The sequence below is a fragment of the Vulpes vulpes genome, chromosome 1 (genome assembly GCF_048418805.1).
Source record: "Vulpes vulpes isolate BD-2025 chromosome 1, VulVul3, whole genome shotgun sequence".
NCBI classification, from domain to species: Eukaryota; Metazoa; Chordata; class Mammalia; order Carnivora; family Canidae; genus Vulpes; species Vulpes vulpes.
The window spans coordinates 157,038,335-157,064,146 of record NC_132780.1 but is presented as its reverse complement, the minus strand read 5'-3'; the positions used below and the strand labels follow the sequence as shown (position 1 = coordinate 157,064,146).

General features: G+C 33.0%; 1 protein-coding gene across 1 annotated transcript in view; it reads left to right on the top strand.

The window, feature by feature from the left end:
* LOC112914100 (eyes shut homolog) overlaps positions 1-25,812 on the top strand; it is a 1,106,577-nt gene that overhangs the window by 19,552 nt on the left and 1,061,213 nt on the right. The window contains 1 exon segment of the mRNA XM_072749029.1: positions 22,576-22,697. Coding sequence (XP_072605130.1) covers positions 22,576-22,697 — 122 coding nt within the window.

Sequence of the window (25,812 nt, the reverse complement as noted above, 5' to 3'; positions counted from 1 at the left end):
AAAGAATATGTGATGTATTTAATGTGGCATTCTGGAAAATTATCTTGAGGCTACAGTCTAATTTAAAATATGATTGTTCTTATCACACATTCTGGGCTATTTCATGAAAACATCCATATATTCTATTCATGACCTAGCTTTAACTTGACTCCTCTGAAATTGTCCTGCACTATTTTTAATGCCTTAAGGGAGTAGGGTGGGTTTTAAACTAAGATCATTTCTCTATAATCATTTCACATTATTGTAGCATGTTGAAATAATAATAAAATTTAGCATTGACATATTTTATATAAAAGGAAAGAATAAGCTTGCAGCTTATTTTCTGTTATTGCCCATTCCAAAGTGGAAAGTCTTTCTGTATTTTTTTTTTTTTTTTAGTCTTAGCAATGGAAGATGAAACTAAGTCATTTATTTTACCTGAAGGATTTTCTACTATATACAATCACTTGCAATGACAGGGTTTGTGGTGTTCCTTAGGACTGTATGGTAACATCTCAAAGTAATACCCACAATGTTGTTAATTTCATATTCTGAAACAATTTTCTGTGGTCCAAGGTATGGCAGCTTTACCGAATTTTCAAAATTGTAATCTATGTTTGTTAATAAATCTATGTAATTGTATACTTTTGAAAATAATATTTACACAGATGACTTAATTGCTTACACGTATTTTATTTCATAACAAAAGGAGTCTTTTATTTTGATTATATATATTAACAGTAACTATTTTGTGTGACTTTTTTGTGGTTGGTCTTCATGTGCTGTTTATTTTTCCTCATCCCTCTTAACAAATCCCATTCCATTACTGGTGTAATAGAGTCCCAAGGATTTATCTGTCAACAACTGATCTTTGCTTTTTCTCCCTACTCTTAACTGTAATCATATGCTTCCAGGGTACATACTCTGATGTGGCTGCTCTTAGAAACCTTGAAAAACTGTCGGCTGAAGCTAATGTCTATCTGGAAGCTCATTCCCAAATAATTACTTTCTTTCTGTTTCCTTTGCCTCACCTTCCAACACTTGATGGGCTTTTGTTTTGTTTTCTTTTGTTGTTTTTTATTTGTTTTTTGGTAGGGTGTCTGTATCAATTATGTAAGATATACTGCTTATAGTTTTATTTTTATTCTTTTTTTTTTCTAATGATAAGATCTTATAAGGCAAAATGTGGTTCCTGAACCACCTGCATAAGCATCATTTGGGAACTTTTTAGAAATGCAAATTTTCAGGTTCCATATCAGACCTATTTTTTCAGAAACTCTGGAGTGGGACCCAAAAACTTTAGCAAGGCTTCCATATAATTCTCATCACACTCTAGTTTGAGAATCACTATCATATGACTTTTGTATCATCTAGGAATTTGAATTTCTTCTTGCATCTACAGTGGGTTTGGCCTTGATCTCTCCCTTTACATATGTCCTGATTTGAATTTGTTTTTCTGCTTCTGAGTTATGTTCTCACTCAGAATACCACAGTGGGTGGCAAAGGCTAGATTATTTGATGCATACCAAATACTGACAATAGTGAATTCTCTTCACTATTCTGTGCTGCCAATCAATATGACCTTTAAAGTAAATGCTCTCCTAGGACCTTAGATTAACTCTAATGGGAGAGCTTCATCTCCATCTTTCCCAGGTAAGACCCAGAGAGGCATTTCTTATTCACGAACTCTTCTTTTAAAGCCTTAGCCTGCCAAAAAAAACAAAGAGCAAAGTACAATACATCTCTCAAACAGATTTACTGTGTTCAGTGCCATTAGGAAAGTCAATGTGATTCTTCTTTTTTCAAAGGAAATAGTCACCTACCTCTACCTATGTCAGTTCTGCCAAGTTTTCCATAATTTGGTGATTTATGCTGTTAATTAATACACTAATATAGTTTTATTTATATATGTGGTGAAACTTATTTGCATCTTATTTTAATTTCATATGAAATTTGGCTATTTCATATAATCACTGAAATACATTAGTGACAGAATCATGATTCTTTTGTCTCCACATGAATGGAGACGGATTTCATAATATGTAATAAATACTAGTTGATAAAGATGATTATGCTAAAATTAGAGCTTTGCATTATAAAACAGACCAATAGTATAAAATCATAAGCCATGTCATTTTGGGCATACCTCATTTTTATTAATCACATATTGATTTTTAAACCCCTGACAAGAAACGTGCCCCCCAAAAGTAGCCATATGATAGAACTGAACATGTCCAACTTAATGACTTCTTTCACTGTCACCTGCTTTTCAGTAACAATTATTTGTCATCTTAGTTTTTTTCTTTACCTTTGAAAATCCACATGTATCATTATAATGGATTCATTTAATAAACATAATGAAGCCTGCTATTTTCACTTTAAATTATTTGTTTTATTTTAATTTTATTTATTTATCTTTAAAGATTTTATTTATTTATTCATGAGAGACAGAGAGAGACAGAGACAGAGACACAGGCAGATGGAGAAGCATGCTCCATGCAGAGAGCCTGACATGGGACTCCATCTGGGGTCTCCAGGATCAGGTCCTGGACTGAAGGCGGTGCTAAACCGCTGAGCCACCCGGGCTGCACTTTATTTTATTTTTTTAAAGATTTTCTTTTATTTATTCATGAGAGACACAGAGAGAGAGGCAGAGACAGAGGCAGAGAGAGAAGCAGGCTCCCTGCAGGGAGTCTGATGCAGGACTCCATCCCAGGACCCCAGGATCATGATCTGAGCTAAAGGCAAACACAACCACTGAACCCCCCCGGTGCCCCTAAATATTTTATTTTAAAGTGTCACTTGAACTTAATGCAATAATTTCATCTATAGAGGTTACTTAAAATATAATTTTAAATGTTTTATCAAATCTGTTTTTAAAAAAGGTCCCAATAATATATATCCCACAAATCTTAATACAATAGTGTTTAATACCAATAAAGAAGGTATTTGCTTGACATAAAATCTATTTTCAATATAAATATTACTAAATGATTATGCTTTGCTTAACAAATTAAAATAAAATTTATCAATTAGGAAAATTAAAAGAAGGGATTTTTAGGAGTTTATCCAGAAAAATTTACTTATAAAAATGTACTGCAAGTCCTCTGTAATTCTATTAGCCTTTCATTTATATGCAACATGTAGTCATATAGCTAAACCATGTTTGCAGTAAATGACCATTTATTAATCAGGTTTTTTGGGTGTGTGTGTATGTGTTACTTTTTTTTAAGGATAACCTATTTATATGAATACAATATATGTGGAAATCTGAATTGCAATAGGGGAAAATAACACATTTAAAAATGAAAAAGAGTATCCCAACAGATGTCTCCATCTCACATGTTATAGACTCATAGAGTTTCCAGATAATCAGAGGCCTTTCCTCTTGGGAAATGTTCCTTAAATTATTTCCTAGAGGACAAATTGTTGCTTTGAGTCCTGAATTATACATTATTTATAGTCATGTACTATAAGGAACTGATTTATAAAGGAATCTGGAAAATAAGGAAAACTGATTTTTGCACACAAACTAATACCGATGGGTGTTGTCAGAAACAAAATTATCATTGTTATGTCTTACTCAATAAGTGATACATTTTTAAATTAGCCTTAGAAATTCTCAGAAAGATATCAGTCTGAGGAGCTAAATGGTAATAAAATATGTGCAGCTACCGACCTAATCAATTTCAAATGTCATTTTCAGGAAATAAAAAGGATTTTGAGACTTGGCATATTTTACTAAAATATATGAGAGACAAAATTATTGCTTCTGCCTTTTATTCATTGGGAAATTGTACTTTCCAATAAGTTTAAGTCTTAGCCTACTATATATTTTTTCTCTTACATAAAAAGGACTAATAATTTTTAGAATTAATTTTAACAATTTTAAAGCCACATACAACATCAAAATGTCCACTCAACATAGTGATCTTACCCAAAAGCCTATCACCCTCATATGTGAAATCTATTTCTTCAATTGATTCATATTTTTAAAGAACTTACACACTAGTGTTGACTGAATGGCGCAGTCTTGGTTTCAGTTCAGGGTCTCTTGATTGAGCCTGCGATCTCGTGGTTTCCATCTCAGGAACCTGAGGTTCAGCCCCATGTCAGGTTCTACACTGAACACAGAGTCACTGAGGTTTCCCTCACCCTCTCTGCCTGCCCCTCCCAACCCATTCTCCTTCCCTCCCTTCTCTCTCTCAAATAAATAAAAAATATATAAGGGATTTAGACATTAAAAGTCCATGTTCTTTGTGCTGTGGGTTATACACAGACTAAAAAGATGATTTTGCTAGCTTGAATAAGCTTGCAAATTATGAGAAAAGTAAGAGAGAGTGATGTTCACACAAATCACAGCAATTTAAAGTCAAATGTCATATCTGTCTTGTAAGCAAAAAGGGTTCAGAGATTTTTTAACAATCATGAAGTTTTTAACTTTAGTAGAAAAACAGAGCATATGGAATATTGGGGCATAGTCACTCTAAGACAAATATTAAAGGGCATGAGTCTCCTTCATTATGGTGTTCAAGAGCAAATATGCGGACATCTTCTCTAGGTATTCTGATTCAGTAATTCTGGGCTGGGCCCAGTAATTCATCATTTTTAACAGCACTTCCAGTGATTCAGATCAAACAGCTGAAGATAACATTTTAAGATCATAGGAATTGTCTTGGATTTTACATTATGAGGCATTTATCCTCTATTCATGTAACTTAACCAGTAGTCTTCAAGTAAATCCTAATTACCTTTCATATTTTTCATTCTTTTGGTTAACTTAGCCAGAATTTGCTTCTATGCATAATTTCTGAATCAACGTCTCTGGCTGCTCTTAAGGGTATTTTTTTTTAATCTAAATACGTTTTTTTGGAACTTAAATATTTTGTTATGAATTCTGAAAAAGCAATTATATATAATCTGATGATGGAATTAAATGCTAAATTCTTTTTCATGCTCCTGTTACTGTATTTTCCTAAATGTATGTTGGTTCTCTTCATTTTAGTTATATGAAACTTGAAAAGAGAAATTAATTTTCTATATATGTTATTCTGTCTCATATTTTTATTTAACATACCCATGTTTAGAATTTTAAAAAGTGTTTCATAATATTCACTTGGAAAAATGATAGTAAAGCTCATTTTATTTTATATATTTTTAAAAATATTTATTTATTCATGAGAGACACACAGAGAGAGAGGCAGAGACATAGGCAGAGGGAAAAGCAGACTCCCTGTGGGGAGCCTGATGTGGAACTCAGTCCTGGGACTTCCCTGAGCTGAAGGCAAATTGCTCAACTGCCGAGCCATCCAGGCATCCCAATAAAGCTATTTTAAAAATGGGAAATAAAATAATAAAATAAAATAAAATAAAAATGGGAAATAACACGTGTATTTATGAAAAGAATCTGGTAATATTGCAAAATGATAATTTTTCATCATTTAGTTTCTGCACTATATAGTTTGTATCTTCAAGTCCTAAGATAGATTTTATTTTATTTTTTTATTTTTTTATTTTTTTATTTTTTTTTGAAGATTTTATATATTTATTCATGAGAGGCACACAGAGAGGGAGAGAGGCAGAAACACAGGCTCCATGCAGGAAGCCCGATGCAGGACTGGATCTTAGGACTCCAGGATTATACCCTGGGCCAAAGGCAGGCACTCAACCGCTGATCCACCCAGGCGTCCCCTTAGGATAGCAATGTTTTTAGTCAACAAATGTTTCATGAATCACTGATGTTATGTGTTCTCAGTTTGGTTTGCAAAATGAGTTTTACATTCATTGAAATATAATCAAGGCTCAAAATGTTGTACTCTTAACTAAGACAAAATGGTAAACTATACACAGCGCTTTCCCTCAGGACTCTTAAGATAGAAGAAAATAAACATTTTTACCATAATGTGTGATAAAAAATATCACGACCCACCAAGCTGAATTATTCATTTTTGTTAAACATGTGTTGTGACATTCTCAATGTCAAGTGTTACTTCTCTTCATAGCATTGGCTCTGGTTATTTTATAAAAATGTGTGTGTGTGTGTGTGTTCCTTTATTTAATATGTGAATGAAGGAATTCATAAATATATTTTGAATACTGTTTTAGCAGTGTAATTATTCATTTAGGAAGAACACTTTTTGAAAATATAAAATCACATAATTTGCTGGCAGTGGATAGTATCTATAACAAGAGTATTACTGGTTAGTTTTAAAATTCCAGTGAAAAATAAAAAAAATTCCAGTCAAGCAAAACTTGGTCCAAATGTATATATTATATTTAAAACATTTGTTGAAACATTATACATGTTATATATCAATATACTTATGTTATATATATATATATATATATATATATATATATATAATTTGTTTATTTGACTTTTCCTGAATAAGGAGTAAAAACAGAAAGAGTAGTTAATTTCATGTTCAAGCAATGACTATTTCTGAGGAGTGATCTAGTTTAATTCATGGTGTATCTTGAGGAGAGGAGAAGTGTTCATCAGTTATATCATTATTACAGGCACTAGTTTTTCTCCCTTGCCTCTGAAGGTCTCATTCATTCAACTAATCATATTTGTGGATTGTCTCCTTCCTGCCAAGCTCTATTCAATTTGTGCTCAAATACACATTGAGGAGATAGAGTGATAATTTAAAAAAGAATAATAATATCACAAAAAAGACATAAAGGAAATATAAATGAATGTGGAGACCCAAAGATGAAGTAGCCATTATTTCTATATTACAAAAGAAAAAAAAAATCCTAATGACGTGTGGTCTGTCTTCTTGAGGGATTAATAAAAGCTTGCCAAGCAAAATATTGAAATTAATTCTATACCATATGTTTATAAAATGTTGGTAATCCTTCTGTACTTAGAGTGCTTGGTTTACTTGTGTAAAGATGTGAAGTGGTTAAAAAAAGACTGGAGTTTTGGTCTCAGACTAGGGAGGATAGTTTATTCCAAATTATAGAGTTTACATTTTGTTCCATGAACAGTAGTAGTAAACAGGGTCTTTTTCATGAGCTGAGTAACATGGTTGTGTTTAGTTTTTAGAAAGTTTAATTCTGACTCTTATGAAGTAGGAATGAATATAGTGAGACAAGTAGATTATTTGGAAAATAGATGCCATAACTGATGGTAAATAAAATAGCCCAATAATAAGGTAGTAGTAGGCAACTAGAACAACTAGAAAAAAACTGTCAAACTTTTATTTATTTATTTATTTATTTTTTTAAAGATTTTTATTTATTTATTCATGAGACACACAGAAAGAAAGAGAGAGGCAGAGACACAGGCAGAGGGAAAAGCAGGCTCCATGCAGGGAGCCCCATGTGGGATTCGATCCTGGGCCCCCCAGGATCAGGCCCTGGGCTGAAGGCAGCACTAAACCGCTGAGCCACCCAGGCTGCCCCTATTTTTATCTTTTTAAAAGATTTATTTATTTGAGAAGTGAGAGAGAATGAGTGAGTGGGGGGAGGGGAAAAGGGAGAGAGAGAGAGAAAGAGAGAGAAAGAGAAGAGGAGATGAAAGAGAAAGAACGAGAAAGAGAAGGAGAAAGAGAAGAGAAAGAGAAAGAGAAAGAGAAAGAGAAAGAGAAAGAGAAAGAAAAAGAAAAAGAAAAAGAAAAAGAAAAAGAAAAAGAAAAAGAAAAAGAAAAAGAAAAAGAAAGAGAATCTCCAGCAGACTCCCTGCTGAGCTCCACAAGGGCCTCAATATCAGGACCCTGAGATCATGACTTGAGACAAAGTCAGGAGTCAGAAGCTTAATTGACTGAGCCACCCAGGCACCTCTAGTAAGAAAAAAAGAACTTTAATAAACTTAATAGAATGAAATTTAAGAATGATGAAATTTAATTTGAAGATTATGTTTTTTGTGTTGTTTTGTTGTCGTTATTTTAATGTGCTCACTAGAGGTTACCTTCTTGAGTAGAGTGCCAGAAGTTATGCAGATGGACAAGGAGTAGACTAATGGCTACTAAAGATATCTAGGACCTAATCCCCAGAACTGTGAAAGTTACTTTATTGGTAACAGAGACTTTGCATATGTGATTAAATTGAATATCTTGCGATGAGATAGTTGTCTTGGATTATCTGGGTGGGCCCTACGTGTATCCACAAATACCCTTTAAGAAGACAAAGAGGGGACCCCTGGGTGGCCCAGTGGTTGAGCGTCTGCGTTTGGCTCAGGTCGGGATCCCGCAGTCCCGGGATCAAGTCCTACATTGGGGTCCCTGCATGAAGCCTGCATGAAGCCTGCATGAAGCCCTGCATGAAGTCCCTCTGCTTCTGTCTCTGACTCTCTCTCTCTCTCTCTGTGTCTCTCATGAATAAATAAATAAAATCTCTAAAAAAGAAAAAAAAAGAAGCAGAGAGATTTGAAAACAAAAGAAGGAAGAGTAAGGACTAAAGCACCATGCTACAGTGTTGACTTTAAAGTTAAAGGAAGGGGGCCCTAAGTCCAGGAATATGAGAAAGCAGCTCTGTAAGCAAAAAACACAATAAAATAGATTCTCCTCTAGAGTATCCCAAAGGAGCCCACATTACATATTCTTATAGCACACATAACATTTTATGCAAAAAAGGCCTACAGAAAATATTTTTGTGTTCTTTTATGGTTGATACTATATGTCCCTATATGAACATCATAGTAATTTTCAGGCAAATATTTAAGCAGAAATATTTTGTTTGTCCTGTTGACTGAAGTATCACACACACCTACCATGCCATTCATATCATATACTTTCAGTAAATATTTATGGAATTAAGAAAACAATTGTATAAATTTTTTTACTTCTCTTGTATTATTCTTTATCAGTATTATGATGATATGATTTAACACTGTTTATTACTCGTGAGCATGAGGATAAATAGTTTTATGTAGAATTCATTTCTGTGAGTGAACTGTTATTAGCGTTATGAATATAAGCTTTACATTTTGCTTCTTAGAGTAAAGGGCTAATTTTATATTCCTTTGCATCTGCTCAAGAGCAAAGGATAAAGCTCATGTTTTGGTGAATGATTTGCTAGTGCTTATCACTGTGATAAGAAATTTCCCAGGGGATCCCTGGGTGGCACAGCAGTTTGGCACCTGCCTTTGGCCCAGGGCGCGATCCTGGAGACCCGGGATCAAATCCCACGTCAGGCTCCCGGTGCATGGAGCCTGCTTCTCCCTCTGCCTGTGTCTCTGCCTCTCTCTCTCTCTCTCTCTCTGTGACTATCATAAATAAATAAATAAATAAATAAATAAATAAATAAAATTTCCCAAACATTCTCCCTGCCAAATATAAAATGTTTTATCAACAAATGCTGAATAAAATTTATGACATTTGAATAATCTCAATAGAAAGGAAAAAAGAAAATATATTTATTTCGATTTAACATAAGATTTGATATTAATACATTGTTTAAGTGACAACACTAACCTGTAAAATATCTGGCAGCTCAATGAAATCAGTTGAAAAAGTTGAGAGATTTTTTTTCTTTAATGAATAAAGAACATGGCATAGACATCTAATTATAAACAAACTATTAATTTCTTTAAAGGAAAAGAAATTAGAGGGATGTTAGAGATAATAACTATTGCCAAATTAAATGGTGAAACTAAAAATTCATTGATAATTTATATGAATTCATATTATTTTGAGAGCCTTATTTAAAAACTCATTGAAGAAAATTTTTTTTTTATTTTACTCTCCGGATGAGATTGGGTATGTTCTGGGTGGTATGGCTATAGACACCAAATGATATATATCTAATTTTCAAATTTTTAAAAGTCTCTATATTAAGAATCTATATAAATAATGATAGTTATAAAAGATATGATTTATTGAGAAGTTACTAGATGTCAGACTTTGGGAAATTCATTTAATGGCCATATTTCTTAAGCTATTTAACAGAGGTAATAACCTCTAAAGTAAATTCATGTAGGTTTAGACCAACATAAAAGGAGTATAATTAATAAATTATATGATATAACAGTATATCATATATTACAATTTAAAATTAATAGTCTGTTTTCTAAATAATATTTTGCTATTAGTCACTAGTGTTTTATGTGTTTGTTGTAAATAAGGGATTACTTAATGAAATTGTGGTATAAAAGAGAGAAATCCTATTGCAATCATCTGACAAGAGTGAACAGCAATAGTACTTTAAAGATTTGGAAAGTGAACCTGAAATCTATTTGAACATACCAATTATGATTTTCTCCTTGATAGGTCCCCATAGCTACAAATAGCTAGAAATAGATGTGAGTTACCTCTTCTACTTCACTACTGGGTCAAGCCAGGCTGAATTATGTTATCATTCTGCCATTTCTTACATTAAAGATGTTCCATTCTCTATCTTTTGCTGGGCTCAGAAATTACTTGCATTAAACTTTCCCTTAGGCAATTCTGACAGTATTTCCAGCCATTGGACTCATTTGCACTATCTTTCAGAGTCAGTTGAATTGAAAACTTCTAAACAAGAAAAGGAGCACAGGATAATTTATTTAACCAGGATTATCATTTCTGTGGCTTCAGACTACAGGGCTCTCACTACACTTGGTCATGAAGGAGCATGGAATGTCTCTAAAATATCTTAGGAATCTTTTTAAAATATTTAATTGGTCCATGTATGTTGAATAATAATTTCACTAATGGATTCCTATTTTTGATTTATAATAACTTAAAAAGCATCTGATGTTGGTCAGAGATAAAGATAACTGAAGTACTTATAGCAACCATCTTTGGAATGTAGGCTTTCTAATAAGAATATTAGCTTACCAAATGTAGAGAATTTTTGCCAAAGGAAAAACATTCAGAGTTTGGCATTCAGAGTTATGCACACACATCATAGAAAACTTATTCAAAAAGATCTTAGTACAGTAATAGAGTACCAATGAGATATGAGTACAGTAATAATCAAGGAGATATGTGTAATAAGATGGCCAAAGGAACATAATTTTCAGCCTCAGTCAGCTAATTAAAATTAGAAAAATTTGTTGTTTCGCCACAAATTTATATACCTCTTATATCAACTCAATTGTTTTCTTAAAATAAATTTTTTCTCAAGTAATGTATTCAGAACTTGATGTATTTTTCTATTCCAATATAGTTTAAAGTAATAATAAAGAATAGATATATTATAATAAAATAAACCTATAATTCTTATATACCAAGTGGTATAAGTATCCCATTTTGGGAAATGCTATATGATAATCTTCAAGCTGGGAAATGAAGAAAGAGAACTAATGATTTGGCCAAGTATACTTGGCGAACTGGAGTACTAACTGAGCAGTACTGATAAAAGTAGACTCACGAACAGAATAGAAATGAAAGGTTCAAAGAGATGATAGCATAAGGGATGGTGTCAAAGGTTGGAATTTCATGATTTGAGTTATTAGAGGTTGAAAATGCCTGAGGGGAAATGAGAGCTAAGCTGTGGTTATGATTTTGGTTTGTGATTATGCTTCAGTGTAGGTGAAGACCAAGAACATTGGTTAATGGTTTCACAGTGCCCAATGATTGATAGATCAATAAAATAATTATAACAATAGCTAAATTGTAATGAATTTTTAATACATGAGTACACAGAAAAGCCCTTCAAAAATATACCCCCCAATAATCTTATTCTAAACCCAGTTTTGTAAATGAGAAGATAGGTTAGGTAAATTGTGCAATGGCATATGGACAGAAAATGGAAGTTCTGTTGCAACTCAAGCCTAGTGAGCACTGAAAAGTAGTATTGTTAGATTAAGAATAAGGAGAGGCTAAATGATGTAATAAAATAAACAGAATATATGAAAAGTCTCATAAATTCCTTTTGGACTTCTACCACTCTAATGAAGAGGCATGAATGTTTTTAGTATTGTTAGTTTATAGATGTCTCAGGTGTGACCAGTGTAAGTTACATGTACCTGTTGAGTATGTTAAACAGGAATTTTTAGAGGCAGCTGGGTGGATCAGATGGTAAGTGCTTGACTTTGGCTCAGGTCACGATCTCCAAGTCCTGGGGGCCCTGGGATGGAGCCCTGTGCCATGCTTTCTACTCAGCAGGGAGTCTGCTTGACTCTCTCCCTCTGCTCCTCCCCCTCTTGTGCTCTCTCTCTCTCTCTCTCTCAAATAAATAAAATCTGAAAAAATAAAGGACATGAATTTTTATATGTATATATTTATGTCTTTTATAAATATAAATTAGCAGTATGGGAGAGAGTAATAGATCTTAGGTACTATTCTTGTTCACTCAAGTCAAATGATCACAATAAGACTTCTCTCATTTATACCAAAATATCTTTGAATAATGAATAATTTACAACGAACACATACAACACCATTGACCAATAGCAAAATGTTTCTTTGGGAAAGTTGGCTTTAAAGGGCTACATCCTGAATTAATAGTTGAGAGATGCCAAATATGAGAGGACATTTTTTTGTGATATCAAAGTTTCTGGGGACAGATTTAGATTTGTAGATATATTGTTCAGTCACAATTAGTAGCAAGCATTTAGATATGCTTTAAAAAAACAAGCATTTAAATATGTGGAAGATATATGGGAAAGAGAAAGATATATGAAAATCTACATTAGGTCAGCTGGGATATACATGAGTGAAAAAATCATGAACAGTAATTTAAGAAGGTACTACGAAAAATTCTACCAAAATTATTTTTGTCTTAGAATTTTGCAATGATTGCTTAACATTTTACATTATTTTTCATGAAAATGATTATATTATACATGATTATAAACTGATTCCATATACCATGTACTCACAAATTACTTTGATTATTCATACTTAGAAATTTCCTTCTATTAAAAATATTTATAATAACAAGATAAAAGAAAATGACTGGAAAACTGTCAACTTCACACCACATATCAAAATTTAGCCATAGGGACTCTGTTCATTTCTGTATATGACGATGGCTACTCATTTTATTCAATTAAAACACATTAAGACAGGCAGCCCAGGTGGCTCAGTGGTTAGGCACCGCCTTCAGCCCGGGGTGTGATCCTGGAGTCCTGGGATCGAGTCCCGAGTCGGGCTCTCTGCATGGAGCCTGCTTCTCCCTCTGCCTGTGTCTCTGCCTCCCTCTCTCTTTGTGCCTCTCCTGAATAAATAAATAAAATCTTTAAAAAAAAAAAACACACTAAGACCAATTTCTCTCATATTCTTAGTGAATGAATATTAATTATTGTGACATAATAAGGCATTTTTCTCTATGTGTTTTTAAAACATATTTTGCCTCATAAGCTGGTATGAGGAATTGGAAACAAAGACAAACTTTAGCAGTGTCTCTTTTAAGAAAAACTGTAAGTTATAAACCACTTACTGTGTCTCCAGCTGTCATTCCAGAACATAATTTTGTTAAACAGGAATTAACGAATCACTTAGGAGTGTTTCAGACAGCTGGTGGGAATGCATAGCACAATAGAGAGACCATTCTTGTTAATACTTGGCTCTTCTACGGAATATAAATAAAGCAATAAAAATATCTCTTTAAGATTGAAAAAGTTAATAGAAATTACCTAGTCTAATTTTATTGATTTAAAAATTGGGCCACCTGGGTGGCTCAGTGCTTGAGCTGCTGGCTGCCTTTGGCTCAGGTCATGATCCTGGGGTCCCAGGATGGAGTCCCACCTCAGGCTTCCTGAATGGAGCCTGCTTTTCCCTCTGCCTGTGTCTCTGCCTTTCTCTCTCTCTCTCTCTCTCTCTCTCTCTCTCTCTCTGTGTCTCTCATGGATAAATAAATAAAATCTTTAAAAAATAATAATAAAAATAAAAATTAAGACCACTTATAACTAAGTTAGGTGAGTGGCTTAATAGCCTACATACATGTAGTAAGTTAGGTGAGTGGCTTAATAGCCTACATACATGTTCTAGACCAGAATCAAATACCCCCTCCTCCTCCTGGATATTTTAATCATTCATGTTAAATGCATAATATAAGTGGCTTAATATATTTATTATTTGTGGATAGAATGAAAACACAAGTCTACAATTTCTGACTTTAGAGGAAGGATGAAGGCAGAAAGGTAGGAAAGGAGGGAGAAAGAAGAAAGGAATACTTGTGTCTGATTATCCCAAGGAGAAGGAGGAGGAGTGATCAAATCAGCAACGTTAAATTCTAAAATGCCAAACACATCTTGGAGCGCTTGTTCTCATAATTTATTAAGAATTTTTAAAAAGATTTTATTTATTTATTCATGAGAGACACAGGGAGAGAGGCAGAGACGCAGGCAAGGGAGAAGCAGGCTCCATGCAGGGAGCCCGACGTGGGACTCGATCCTGTGTCTCCAGGATCACGGGCTGAGCGGAAGGCGGAGCTAAACCGCTGAGCCCCCCGGGCTGCCCTCATAATTTATTAAATTTGAGAGTAACACATTCGCTTTTGGGAGTTATTATTAGATTGGAGGGATATTCAAAATTATAGTGCACACTTTTCTAAGCATTGTTACAGGGTCCTAGCCCTTCCTGCCCTCTGCTTTCTCTTACTATTACTGATTTCTACTGCAAAGGTAGTTTTTTGGCCTGTGATAAAACCATGATAGTCAACCATAAGACAAAATGGTCTTCTTATCATGAAGTGTAACCTACAGGTATACAAAGCATTTAAATTGTTAAGATCATGAGAAACAAAGCCAGTTTACATTAAGACTTTCTAATCAGTGCTCCTCTGTGATGCACTAGAATTCCTCTCGGCAACTGCTAGGAGGTAATTATGTTGAAAAAAAGGGGAAAAAAGGTGGGGGGAGGGATCCCTGGATGGCTCAGCGGTTAAGCATCCGCCTTCGGCCCAGGGTGTGATCCTGGAGTCCCAGAATCGAGTCCCACGTAGGGATCCGTGCATGGAGCCTGCTTCTCCCTCTGCCTGTGTCTCTGCCTCTCTCTCTGTGTCTTTCATGAGTAAATAAATTCAATCTTTAAAAAAAAAAAGGAAAAAAAGTACAAAAACACTACACTATGTGGTATCTGCTGAAAATTTTTCCTTTAACTCCAAAAATAAGCTTTGATTCAGCTGGCATTAAATTCAGTTATATTTATATAATGTGGAATTCATGATATATATGCATCTTTCATATATGTTAGATATGTCTATAATTATGCAATATGTTATGTATATACATGTACATAATATAGTATTACACATAAAAGCTTTCTGTTTAAATCTAAAGAAAGCCTCTACCTAATCTTCTAGAACTTAAAATAAAAATCCTAACTTTCTTTGAGAAATTAAAAATGTTAACAAGAGCCAAAGTTTTACAAAACATAAATCAATAGATTGAAGAACATGTTCAAAATATCCTTATGCTATCTCATGTTCATTATTTTATTTACTTCACCAAGTGATAACATGATCTCTTGTAAGGGAGTGTTGGAAATTATCTAAAACAATATGCAAATATTGCGTTATTTGTTTGGTATCTGTTTCTACCACTGCTGTGAAAACTCATCACTTACTTTTCTAATTTTTTAGAGGCTCATTTTTCTTGGGAGTGCTGAGTTCCGTACTTGTGGTTTGAAAACTTTCAGACACACTGCTTTACATATATCTTGAGACTGCAGATATCCCATGACTACATCCTTCAATCAAAGCAGTGATTTTTCTTCGCTCTGCTCTCTATCACAATCAAGTTCAGTGAGGATGATCATTGTTATGTCTAACCTGAAAATAACTCATAGAGTCAGGGTGGTTCTCTTTAGTCCATACTTGTACAGTTCAAGCTGCATGTTTACAACATCTGTTACAAGCCAATTAATATCAGTTATAATGTTAATATCATGGCTTTCTCCTTTGCCATCTCTATTATGAGTAAGGGGTATGATTATTGGTCACTACTGTTTGCATGGCATCATGTTGGTATCAACTGGACCATCTAGCAACTTTCTGCTACAAAGAGAAAAAGAGAATATGGTAGTTCATGTAACAGGATTATTCAAAGTAACTGATTTGAAGATTTCCTTATAATTCTCAGGTTGTCTTCAAGGTACATTTCAAAAGAAAATATTTCTGAATTTACTAATTTACCAGGTGTTGTTAATTAATTTTTTAAAGCTACATTTACAAAAACTAAGGTCATCAAGAGCCATGAGTTCTAATTCCAGTTTTGCCACCAGCGAGATATAGTAGCTTGAGTAATTAGTTTAACCTCTGGACTTCAGTTTCTTCATTATAAAATGAAATAGGTGGGGTGGATTAGTGTTTTTCAGTCTGTATTTTGAGACTCGTGGAGGGTTAATAATGTCCTCAGGGGCAGGTGGGGAAGGGCAAGAGTGGATAAAACAGCCAAATGAATAGGATTCTAGGCTTCCTTTCCTTGCTTCACTCAGAGCACATCTGCTTTATGCTACTTTATTTCTTTTCACTCCCTAGGGAGTTATGTTTGTATGAGGGTTTCTTATTTAAAATTAATAAAAATTGTTAAAACCACTTGAACAAATCATCTACTTTTTAAAACAGCTTTGAGTAATAAAAAATGTACAATTTTGTGGCTTTTCTAATGTGCCAGGAAATTTGATTACAATAAAAGGAACTACATATTATCTTTCTATGAAATATTTTATATTTGTAAAGATTTTATTTATTTATTTATTTATTTATTTATTTATTTATTTATCATTTATTTATTCATTTATTTGACAGAGAGAGCAAGCAGGGGGAAGAGTAGAGGGGGAGAGAGAAAGGACAGGGAGAGATTCCCAAGTAGACTCCCTACCCAGCACTGGGCAGATTTGGGGCTGGATCTCAGGACCTTGAAATCATGACCTAAGCCAAAACCAAGAGTTGATATGTAACCAACTGAGCCACCCACATGCCCCCTTTCTGTGAAATATTTTAGAAAAAGCCTGAAGAGGGGAAAAAAGTGATGCTTAGTTTATGGTGTGCTTGCATTATCATTGTCATTTGACTTTCAGACCAAAAAGTAATTGTCCCAAATATTTACACTATCTATACCAGAACTGCACTCATATATTGGCATCATTTATTTGTGATAGTTTTTCAGAATACATTTTTTTGTATTCTAAAATATTATATATGTCCTGGGGATAAAGTTTTGGGTAATCGACTATATCTCCAGTTGTCAAGTCAATAAGGAAAGCAGTATTCAAGATATTAGAAATATGTCTGATGACAGATGAGTTATTTTCCCATGGTAGCTATATTATTAGTAAAGAATAAAATTCTAATTCTGGTAGCCTAAGCCCTTTTAGTCTAGCTTAATATTTCTTCTTGAAAAGGGAAAAAAGGAAAGAAGGAAGGCAGGAAGAGTAGAAAGTAGAGAGAGAAGGGGAGAGAGGAAGGAAGGAAGGCAGAAAGAAAGAAGGGATGGAAGGAAGGGAGAAAAGAGGGAAAAAAGAAAAGATAAAAGAAAGGAAAAGAGAAAGAAAGGAAGGAAGGAAAGGGAAGGAAAGAAAGAAAGTGTTAAAGGTAAGGAAACCCTTTGGAAAGGAAGGCAAATAGTTTACGAAGGAAAGACATTTAAGAAGAGAACTAAATTATAGTGAATTAATTATAATGAAAGAATTAATTGTAATGAAAGAGGAAATTTATACTTAAAGCCATTTCCTCATTTAGATAAAGTACTAGAATACTAATCTGCTTTTCTTATTATTAACAAAAAAAAAAATCATTGCATGAAAACATGACTAAGTTTCTTACAGTTTTATATTTCCTTTAGAAAGTGTTTTTAAAAGGTCAATATAGTTTGATTTATGCCCTATCAACCTTCACATCTAACATGGCTTTTCATTCTCTTCATATATTACATTTCCCCAAGTTAAAGAAACTGTTTTTCTAAAACAGTTCTGCCTTGAAAGTACCACTCAATTTAACATGTATTTTCATTGCCTTGTTTCAAAATATGTTCAATCAAATTCAGCATTTATAACTTTTTACAGAAATCGTTTTTAAATATTCCATTAACTTTCTGTCAGAATAATACATATTATTTCACCTTAGATTTAAATCGCTAAGATAAATCATTTCTGTAGTTGAAGAAATCATAGAAATATAGTTTTGTTTGTTTTTAAGAATAAATATTACTGCATTTATCTAATCCTGAGCATCATTATATGCAGTATTTGGCAATCTTTTTGCCTATAGCCAATTTTGTAAATCTTTATAGATTAAAATGAATTAAAAAAATAACATTAGAAGGAAACAGACTATAAGTCAATAGGCAGAGCTTGTTATTCCTACAAAGATTGACTTTATTATGAGTTTTACTTCATTTCTTAAAAATTTCATTAAAGAAAAAAATCTTTGTTATTCTGCCTAGATATGAGTAATGAGTCTGAAAAGAGACCACAATTTGAAAATTTTGTTATTTTTATTCTTTTGGTGTGTATCTAAATTTTTAGGACTCTAAAAGTAAGTTTTACATAAGAAATATTTTTGTAAGAAATTTTGTCACTAAGATTGAATCAAGTATAATGATCTCAGTATGTAAACATTTTACATAATGGAACTAACCCAATTTTTCTTTTATTGGGATTTCCAATCCTTATAGAACTTGTTTTTAGTTGAATGTTTATTTGAAGGGTTATTTAAATATATTAAAATATAATCTTTCTTGTTGGCAAAATGAGATGATTTAATATCTAAAAAGTTCCTAAACAAAATATTCACTATGGCTATATTATTACCAATTAGTATCACATATATCTTATGTTTTAACATCCATTCTTTTAGTCAAATATAAGACAGTATTCCAAATACTGATGATAAATGAACAAAAAACATTAAGTCCCTGCCTTCTTAGAATTTATATTTTTCATTTATATTTTACAGTAGAAAAAAACACAATAAAATATTTTTAAACACATAAGTACTAAGTGGAAAATAGAATATGCATATGAGTAACTAATGTACTTTAAAAGTATCAAGAAAGATAAATAGTAATTATGAGAGGAAAGTATACTGTAGGAAATGATCAAGGTTCAGGTAGAATGTGACCTTTGTTTTAACCTTGAGAAGACAATAAACTTTGGAAGCTGGGTTTGAGGGACGTGAGCAACAGTATTTCACATGGGAAAATGTCAAAGAAGCAGGAATCAGAGACTGAGGAATAGTTCTGACTACCTGAATAATTCACTGGATAAAAGAACATTTTAGGGGTGACTGATAGGCTCAGTCTGTTAAGTGTCCAACTCTTGATTTTGGCTCAGGTCATGATATCAGGATCATGAGACTGAACCCCAAGTTGGTTCTGCACTGGGCGTGGAGCCTGCTTAAGATTCTCTTTTGCCCGCTCTCTCTGCCCCTCCCTCCTCCAAAGAACATTTTATTTGAAGTTTACTCGTATCTTCCTGTAAATCAGATATCAAATGAAGTTCTATACTAAGTACTCATTTAATCCTCACACCCTTATCAATCAGGTACCATTATTTCTGATGTTCCTTAAGATTCAATATACATTATTATAATTACATAGCTAATAATTCATGGAGCCCCATTCAAATCCTGGCTGGCTATCACCAAGTATCCACAACCTTAAACACTGCAATACATTCTCAGATGTTGGTTTTTTTTAAATGTGTTTATTCTCCATTCCTAAAAAGGATATATTTTACTGGGCATAGACTTTTAGGTTGATAGTTATTTTCTTTCACTCTGTTAGGATATTTGTTACTGGGTTCTTGCTTCTACTACTGGGAAGTAAGGTATCAGCCTTGGCCCTTTGAAGGTAATGTGTAATTATTTCTCGGATGCTTTTAAAATTTACTCTTCATCTTCCTACCTAGATGAATTTTCTTTATACTTATTCAGCATAGGTCTGGAGAGCTTCCAAAATCTCTGGTTACTCTCTTTCATTATTTTTGGACAATATGGTTTTTGGTAATATGGTTTAAAAATAGTATTCTATCTTTATTATTTAAAATTACTGGAATTAATTAACTTTTCAATATTGAATGGGAAAGCGCTTTGTGCAAAGTGTCTCAATTCAGGAAAATGCTTCTGAATTAAGTAACCAATGGATTAATAGAAATACTTGAACTCTGGGTTGTCTCTAGTACATATTCATTTCTGCTTTCTTCAAAATTTATATTGTTAATGTTTAATATTTTAAAAATCTATTTCCCTGATTTTTTTAACATTTCCTTTTCATACAGATTTCATATCTAGAGATCACTGCCGTGGTACCTGACACTTTAATGATAATTATACCATTAAATTGATGATAATTTTCTACCTATTATTAAATCATCAAGAACACCAATAATTATTAGCTTTTAAGGAATGCATGGCTTTAATGGGAAAGATATATGATTGGCTTTTTGAATCACTTGCTAAATTAGTTTCAAATTATTACTGAGATGTCAAAATAAAAACCAGCAGTAAACTTGTGTATTTGTCTTTACAAAAATGATTCGTACCTCTTAGAAAGTGAACAGAGCACCTCATTTGTCCGACAGATTTATGCATATGTTATCCATCCCTCTCCACCTTAATTTCCATCACTGAGTTGGGTAGTTTCTCCATTTACCCACAGAAGACACTTCCTTTGCTTACTGTAGAATTGCTTTCATTTAAAATAAATATAATTGGGATGCTTGGGTGGCTCAGTTGTTGAACATCTGTCTTTGGCTCAGGTGGTGATCCCAGGGTCTGGGATTCAGTCCCGCATCAGGCTCCCTGCAGGGCCCTGCTTCTCCCTCTGCCTATGTCTCTGCCTCTCCCTCTGTGTCTCTCATGAATAAATAAGTAAAATATAAAATAAGATAAATATTATTTTTACATCAATTTTCATGTAAGTCCTTTTTCAATGCTTACAAAAAAGGGAAGGAAAAATAATGAGCTAAATACAATCAGTGAAAACTTTCCAAATACAACCAAACTCACTGAGAACATTAACAATGTAGAGACCACAATGCGTGAGAAAATTACTGCTAAAATCCAGCAAATCATGAGTAGTATTAATGAGTACTCTGGAGAATTAACACATATGTCAAGAATAAAGCCCGGTGTTGACAATGTGGTGGCTCTCATCCTCTGCTTTTCAGCTGCTCACAAGCCATGGCAAACCAATTGGCCCTATTAAACCAGTGGCACTTCTCATATATTTGAATTATTATAACCTAATGCAAGTACATAGAGCATGAATTTATTTGTTTCTCTGATTAATATGTTGTTGGACTGTAATGTACAAAGAAATTTGCTATCCGCCTGGCAAACATATAGAATCCTTTTGAAATCTGTTTTAGTTGCTTCAGATTTTACATTACCTTTCCTATCATATTTATTCTTTTTCATGTGTTCAACCAACATGTATTAAGTATCTATTAGGTGCCAGACATCTTCAAGAACCTGGAATGTATTAAAGTAGAACAAGTTCTTTAATCTCAGGGAGCTCCTGCTCCACATATATGTCCATATAACTATGTAGACTTCTTAACTCTATTTGCAAATGGAGACACTGGGTTGCCTTCATCTAGCACAGCTCTGTCTAATGGAAAAGCAATGAGACCTGTGTGTGTGTGTTTTAAATTTCCTAGTAGCCACGTTAAAAAAAAGTTAAAGGAACAGGTGAAATCAATTTTAATATGTTCTATTTAACTCTTCATATTCAAATTTATTACCATTATAACATGTAAGTAATAAATTATTAGTAAAATGATTTACATTCTTTTTTTTTTTGTACTAAATCTTCAAAATTCAATCACATTTCAGTTGATACCAGCCACATATCAATGCTCTATAACCACGTGTGGCTAGTTGCTATTATATAGTACAGTGAAGATGAAGAGAACAGCTAACACTGATTTTAGTGCTTTTTATTCTTCTAGATCTAGAATCTCTAAATGTTAAGAGTCCCAATTGTTTTTTTACAAGAGCCTTATTCTTTGAAAGTATTTTTAGAAGTGCCTGGCTGGCTCAGTCGGTTAAGCTTCTGCTTTAGGCTCAGGTCATTATCCCAGGGATCAAGCCCACATAGGGCTCCATGAATAGGGCGTAGCCTGCTTTTCCCTCTCCCTCTGCCTGCCGTTTCCCGTACTCTGTCAAATAAATAAAGATAAATAAAATCTTTTAAAAAAGAAAGTATTTTTAATATATAAATTATTGTTCTACAGTGCTTTGAGATGTTTTCTTTTGTTTGTTCCCAATCCTGGAAAAGTGATTTTACTTTTAATATTTTGAATATTTGTTATAGGCCTATTTTATCTGTTAGAAAAATGGTATACAAAATTTTGCAACTTTAGTTGACCAGCAATACTGTATTGACATAGATTATTTGTAAATAATGCAACAAAACTGTCAGAAGGTTTATTTGTTGTAGTTACATATTTTTTTAACTTGTGAGCTGAGTGATGTATTTAGTTAGTTTTATACAATCACTAACCATCATATTACTGATATGATTTTTATATTAAGATGTTTAACAAAACCAGTATTGTATTGTGAGCATTATGCATATTTAGTGTTACTGAATTAGATACTAAAGAATACTGTTCACATTGTTTTTAAATTGTGGTAAAAGTAATTTGGGAGAAATATTGATATGCTATAAAAGTTAAAATAGACAAAAAATGACAGAGAGCAACATAGCGAGGAATAATAACTATATTTAATAGCAAGAAATACCCCAAAGGCTGTATAATTTTCCTATTCCCTTAGAGCTACCAGTGTGTGTGCTTAACTGGTTGGGAAGGAAGTTTTTGTGAACAAGAATCCAATGACTGCAAAATGAATCCTTGTAAGAACAATTCTACCTGTACTGACCTTTACAACAGCTATCAGTAAGTATTTATCATTTTCTTCATGAAATTACTTGAACTGTTCAGTGTCCTTGGGATAATTCCAGACATTATTTTCACTTTTCACTCATTGAGTAAAATAATGATCTCTAGATGAAGAACTATTTCTTGACAAGATAGTGTCAACATTTATTTGAAATTTGTGTCAAAAAGTAATAAACATGGGGCTCCTGGGTGGCTCAGTCAGTTGAGCATCTGCCTTTGGCTCCCGTCAGGATCCTGCTCAGTGGGATACCTGCTTCTCCCTCTCCCTCTGCCTGCCACTCCCCCTGTTTGTGCTATCTCTCTCTCTCTCAGTTAAATAAAATATTTTTTTTAAAAAAGTAATAAACAAGATTAAACTTGGAAATGCAATGCCCAGATACAGCACATGTTACAAATGCATTTACTTCTTCAAAATGTACTTTTATCATATCAGTGTTTTGGATCATTCCATGCAAAGAGAGTACAACTGCAAAGGAGTATATGACTCCTCTGTGGGTCTGTTGAATTAAAACTTTCACTTTATTACCTAGAGATTATCACAAATTTGGATTACTTTCACCAGAATATTGATACATTTTTACATTAATTAGTCCATACTTTCCATAATCCAGTCGTATTAGTTTTTTGTTTTATCTTTTTTTTTTAAGATTTTATTTATTTATTCATGAGAGACACACAGAGAGAGGCAGAGACACAAGCAGAGGGAGAAGCAGGCTCCCTGCAAGGAGCCCAAGGTGGGACTCGATTCTGGGACCCCAGGACCACAGCCTGAGACAAAGGCAGATGTTCAACCACTGAGTCACCCAGGCGTCCCTGTATTAGTTTTTTAGATGAGAAATCTGAAGAAGCTCTTAATAGAAATTCTGAATAGCTACTGCTATTATTCCAAAAGTTTAATAACCAAATATATATTGGTAAAATAGCTTTCATTTTTAACTTGTTTGGTATACTTCAGGTCTCTCAAGTAGATGCACAACCAGGTATACTGTAATTAGAATGATTTTCTTCTTGTCACAGAAGCAGATTAATTGAATACAAAAATACTTAAATGATTATTTTTTCAGGGATAAATCAAGATGATTTCAGAGCATCCTCTAAAATAACTCATACACTATTTCATCGTATGATTACAATTGATGATTCTGGATATCTCAAGCATGGTTTTGACAAATATTTTGTCAAAAATATTCTCATTTTTGGTGACTGAAATGGGATACAAAATCCAGACTGATCAACACCAGGCAGTTTATTTCATTTAAAGACAATTCTGAAATATCTGGCCATAGTTTAATTTATATTTCAATGACAGTAAAAGAAAAAAAATGAACATTTTTTTATATAGAAAAGCTCACAGTACCAGTAGTTGACATTAGTTTAAAATATATAAAAATCCAAAAATCCAGAGCTATTTTTTGTGACACTATCAATTATTGAAATTGACGTCATCACAAATTAATATGCCTTCCCATCTATGTATATCTTAAGAGAAACAATCAACTTTTGTTGAGCTAGGAAAGAAAAACTTCTCATAGTTGTCTATATTTATTTTTCTTAAATGACTATTAATTATAACCTACAACATGTAATATACAATGTATATGAAAGATTCTGATAAATGCTTTTTAGGGTTCAGCTTTTTCTATAATTCCTAAGATAATTTGTTTATGCATTTGTGTTTGTGTATACTCAGACTGTCAGTCACCTCTAGACAAACCCCAGCAGAAACATATGCGTGGTTGAAAAAGTTGGGTTAATAACATTGCCATGAGGGACAACACACAGTATGTAAATCCATGTGACGTTTCAGTAAAAGGATTTTGGAAAGGACTTAGAGGTTCAAGCTTATGACATATAATTTTGGAGAGGGTTTCAGAAAGTAGGCCTTTGGCCTGGATAAGGAGACCTTCAGGAAGTGGGAAGGATTATCTACATTCATAATAAATCTTACCTAGAAGAAAGGAAGATTGGACAGAGGTGAAAACCAAAGTCTCTAAAGAGACAGCAACCATTTATATCAACCATGGTAGGAGAATGTTTGGCTATTGTTGTGGTGTAGATAATATTCAAGTTTTTGTCTGTGTTTAGATATGATTACAGAGTAGGCTTATCTTTGTAATGATAAATCAGGGTCATGGAGTAGTTTTGTCTCATTTTGATGTTCTGTTAAATTATCTGTTTAAATGTTCAGCAGGAGAACACCAAGATCTAGCTGTAAACCTAGTTTGTAGTGCCTGGCCAGCTCCTGGATATCCTTGCTGGTAGTTTTGCTTTCTCTTTCTCAAAATACTGTATCATATACATGTGTAGAGAAAAATATATGATGTTTGTGTTTATGTGAAATATATCACTTATGTTTCCCATTTATTTGTCCAAACTATATTATTTTCATAATGTGTATCAAATAGAACGAGAAGACTCCAATATTAATTTATTATCCAACACAATACTTTTATTTAGATAATTGCTATTTGATGTAGATATCTTAAAGATATAAAACAAAATAAGCAACAAAATTTATAAGGTTTATTTAAAAATACTTTTTTTAATATTCATGAGACATAATCAGTCTTTAAATAACTCTGACACCACTAATTGTGAACTCTTAATGATTGAAATTTATAAATGTATCAGAAAACTGCCACTTAACACAAACTCTCAGTCATTTTATCATTCCTCAGATTTTTGATTACTGATTTTACTTCCAGATACTGTTTTACTTTTTTAGAAGTCCAGATGGAGTATGTCTTTCTAATTGTGTTTCTTCTTTGTGATTTTAAAGATTATGCGTTAATATTAATATTATATTAATATTGGCTTTAGCAGGTTGCAAAAAGAGAAGGTTCACTAAACGCTGTCAGTGAAGTGAACATAATTTGTATATTACATGTGTTATATACAAATATGATGGCTCACAATTTAGGAATTTCCTTATCAAGGAAATTATTTTTCATAGATTTTTTGAAACATAATTTGCATACTTTATAAGTCACTCTTTGAAAGAGTACAATTCAGGAGTTTTTAATATATTCAAAGAGAAAAACTATTACACTACCTCATTTTAGAACTTTTAAAAATTTTATTATTAAAAAAAAATAAAAATAAAAAAAATAAT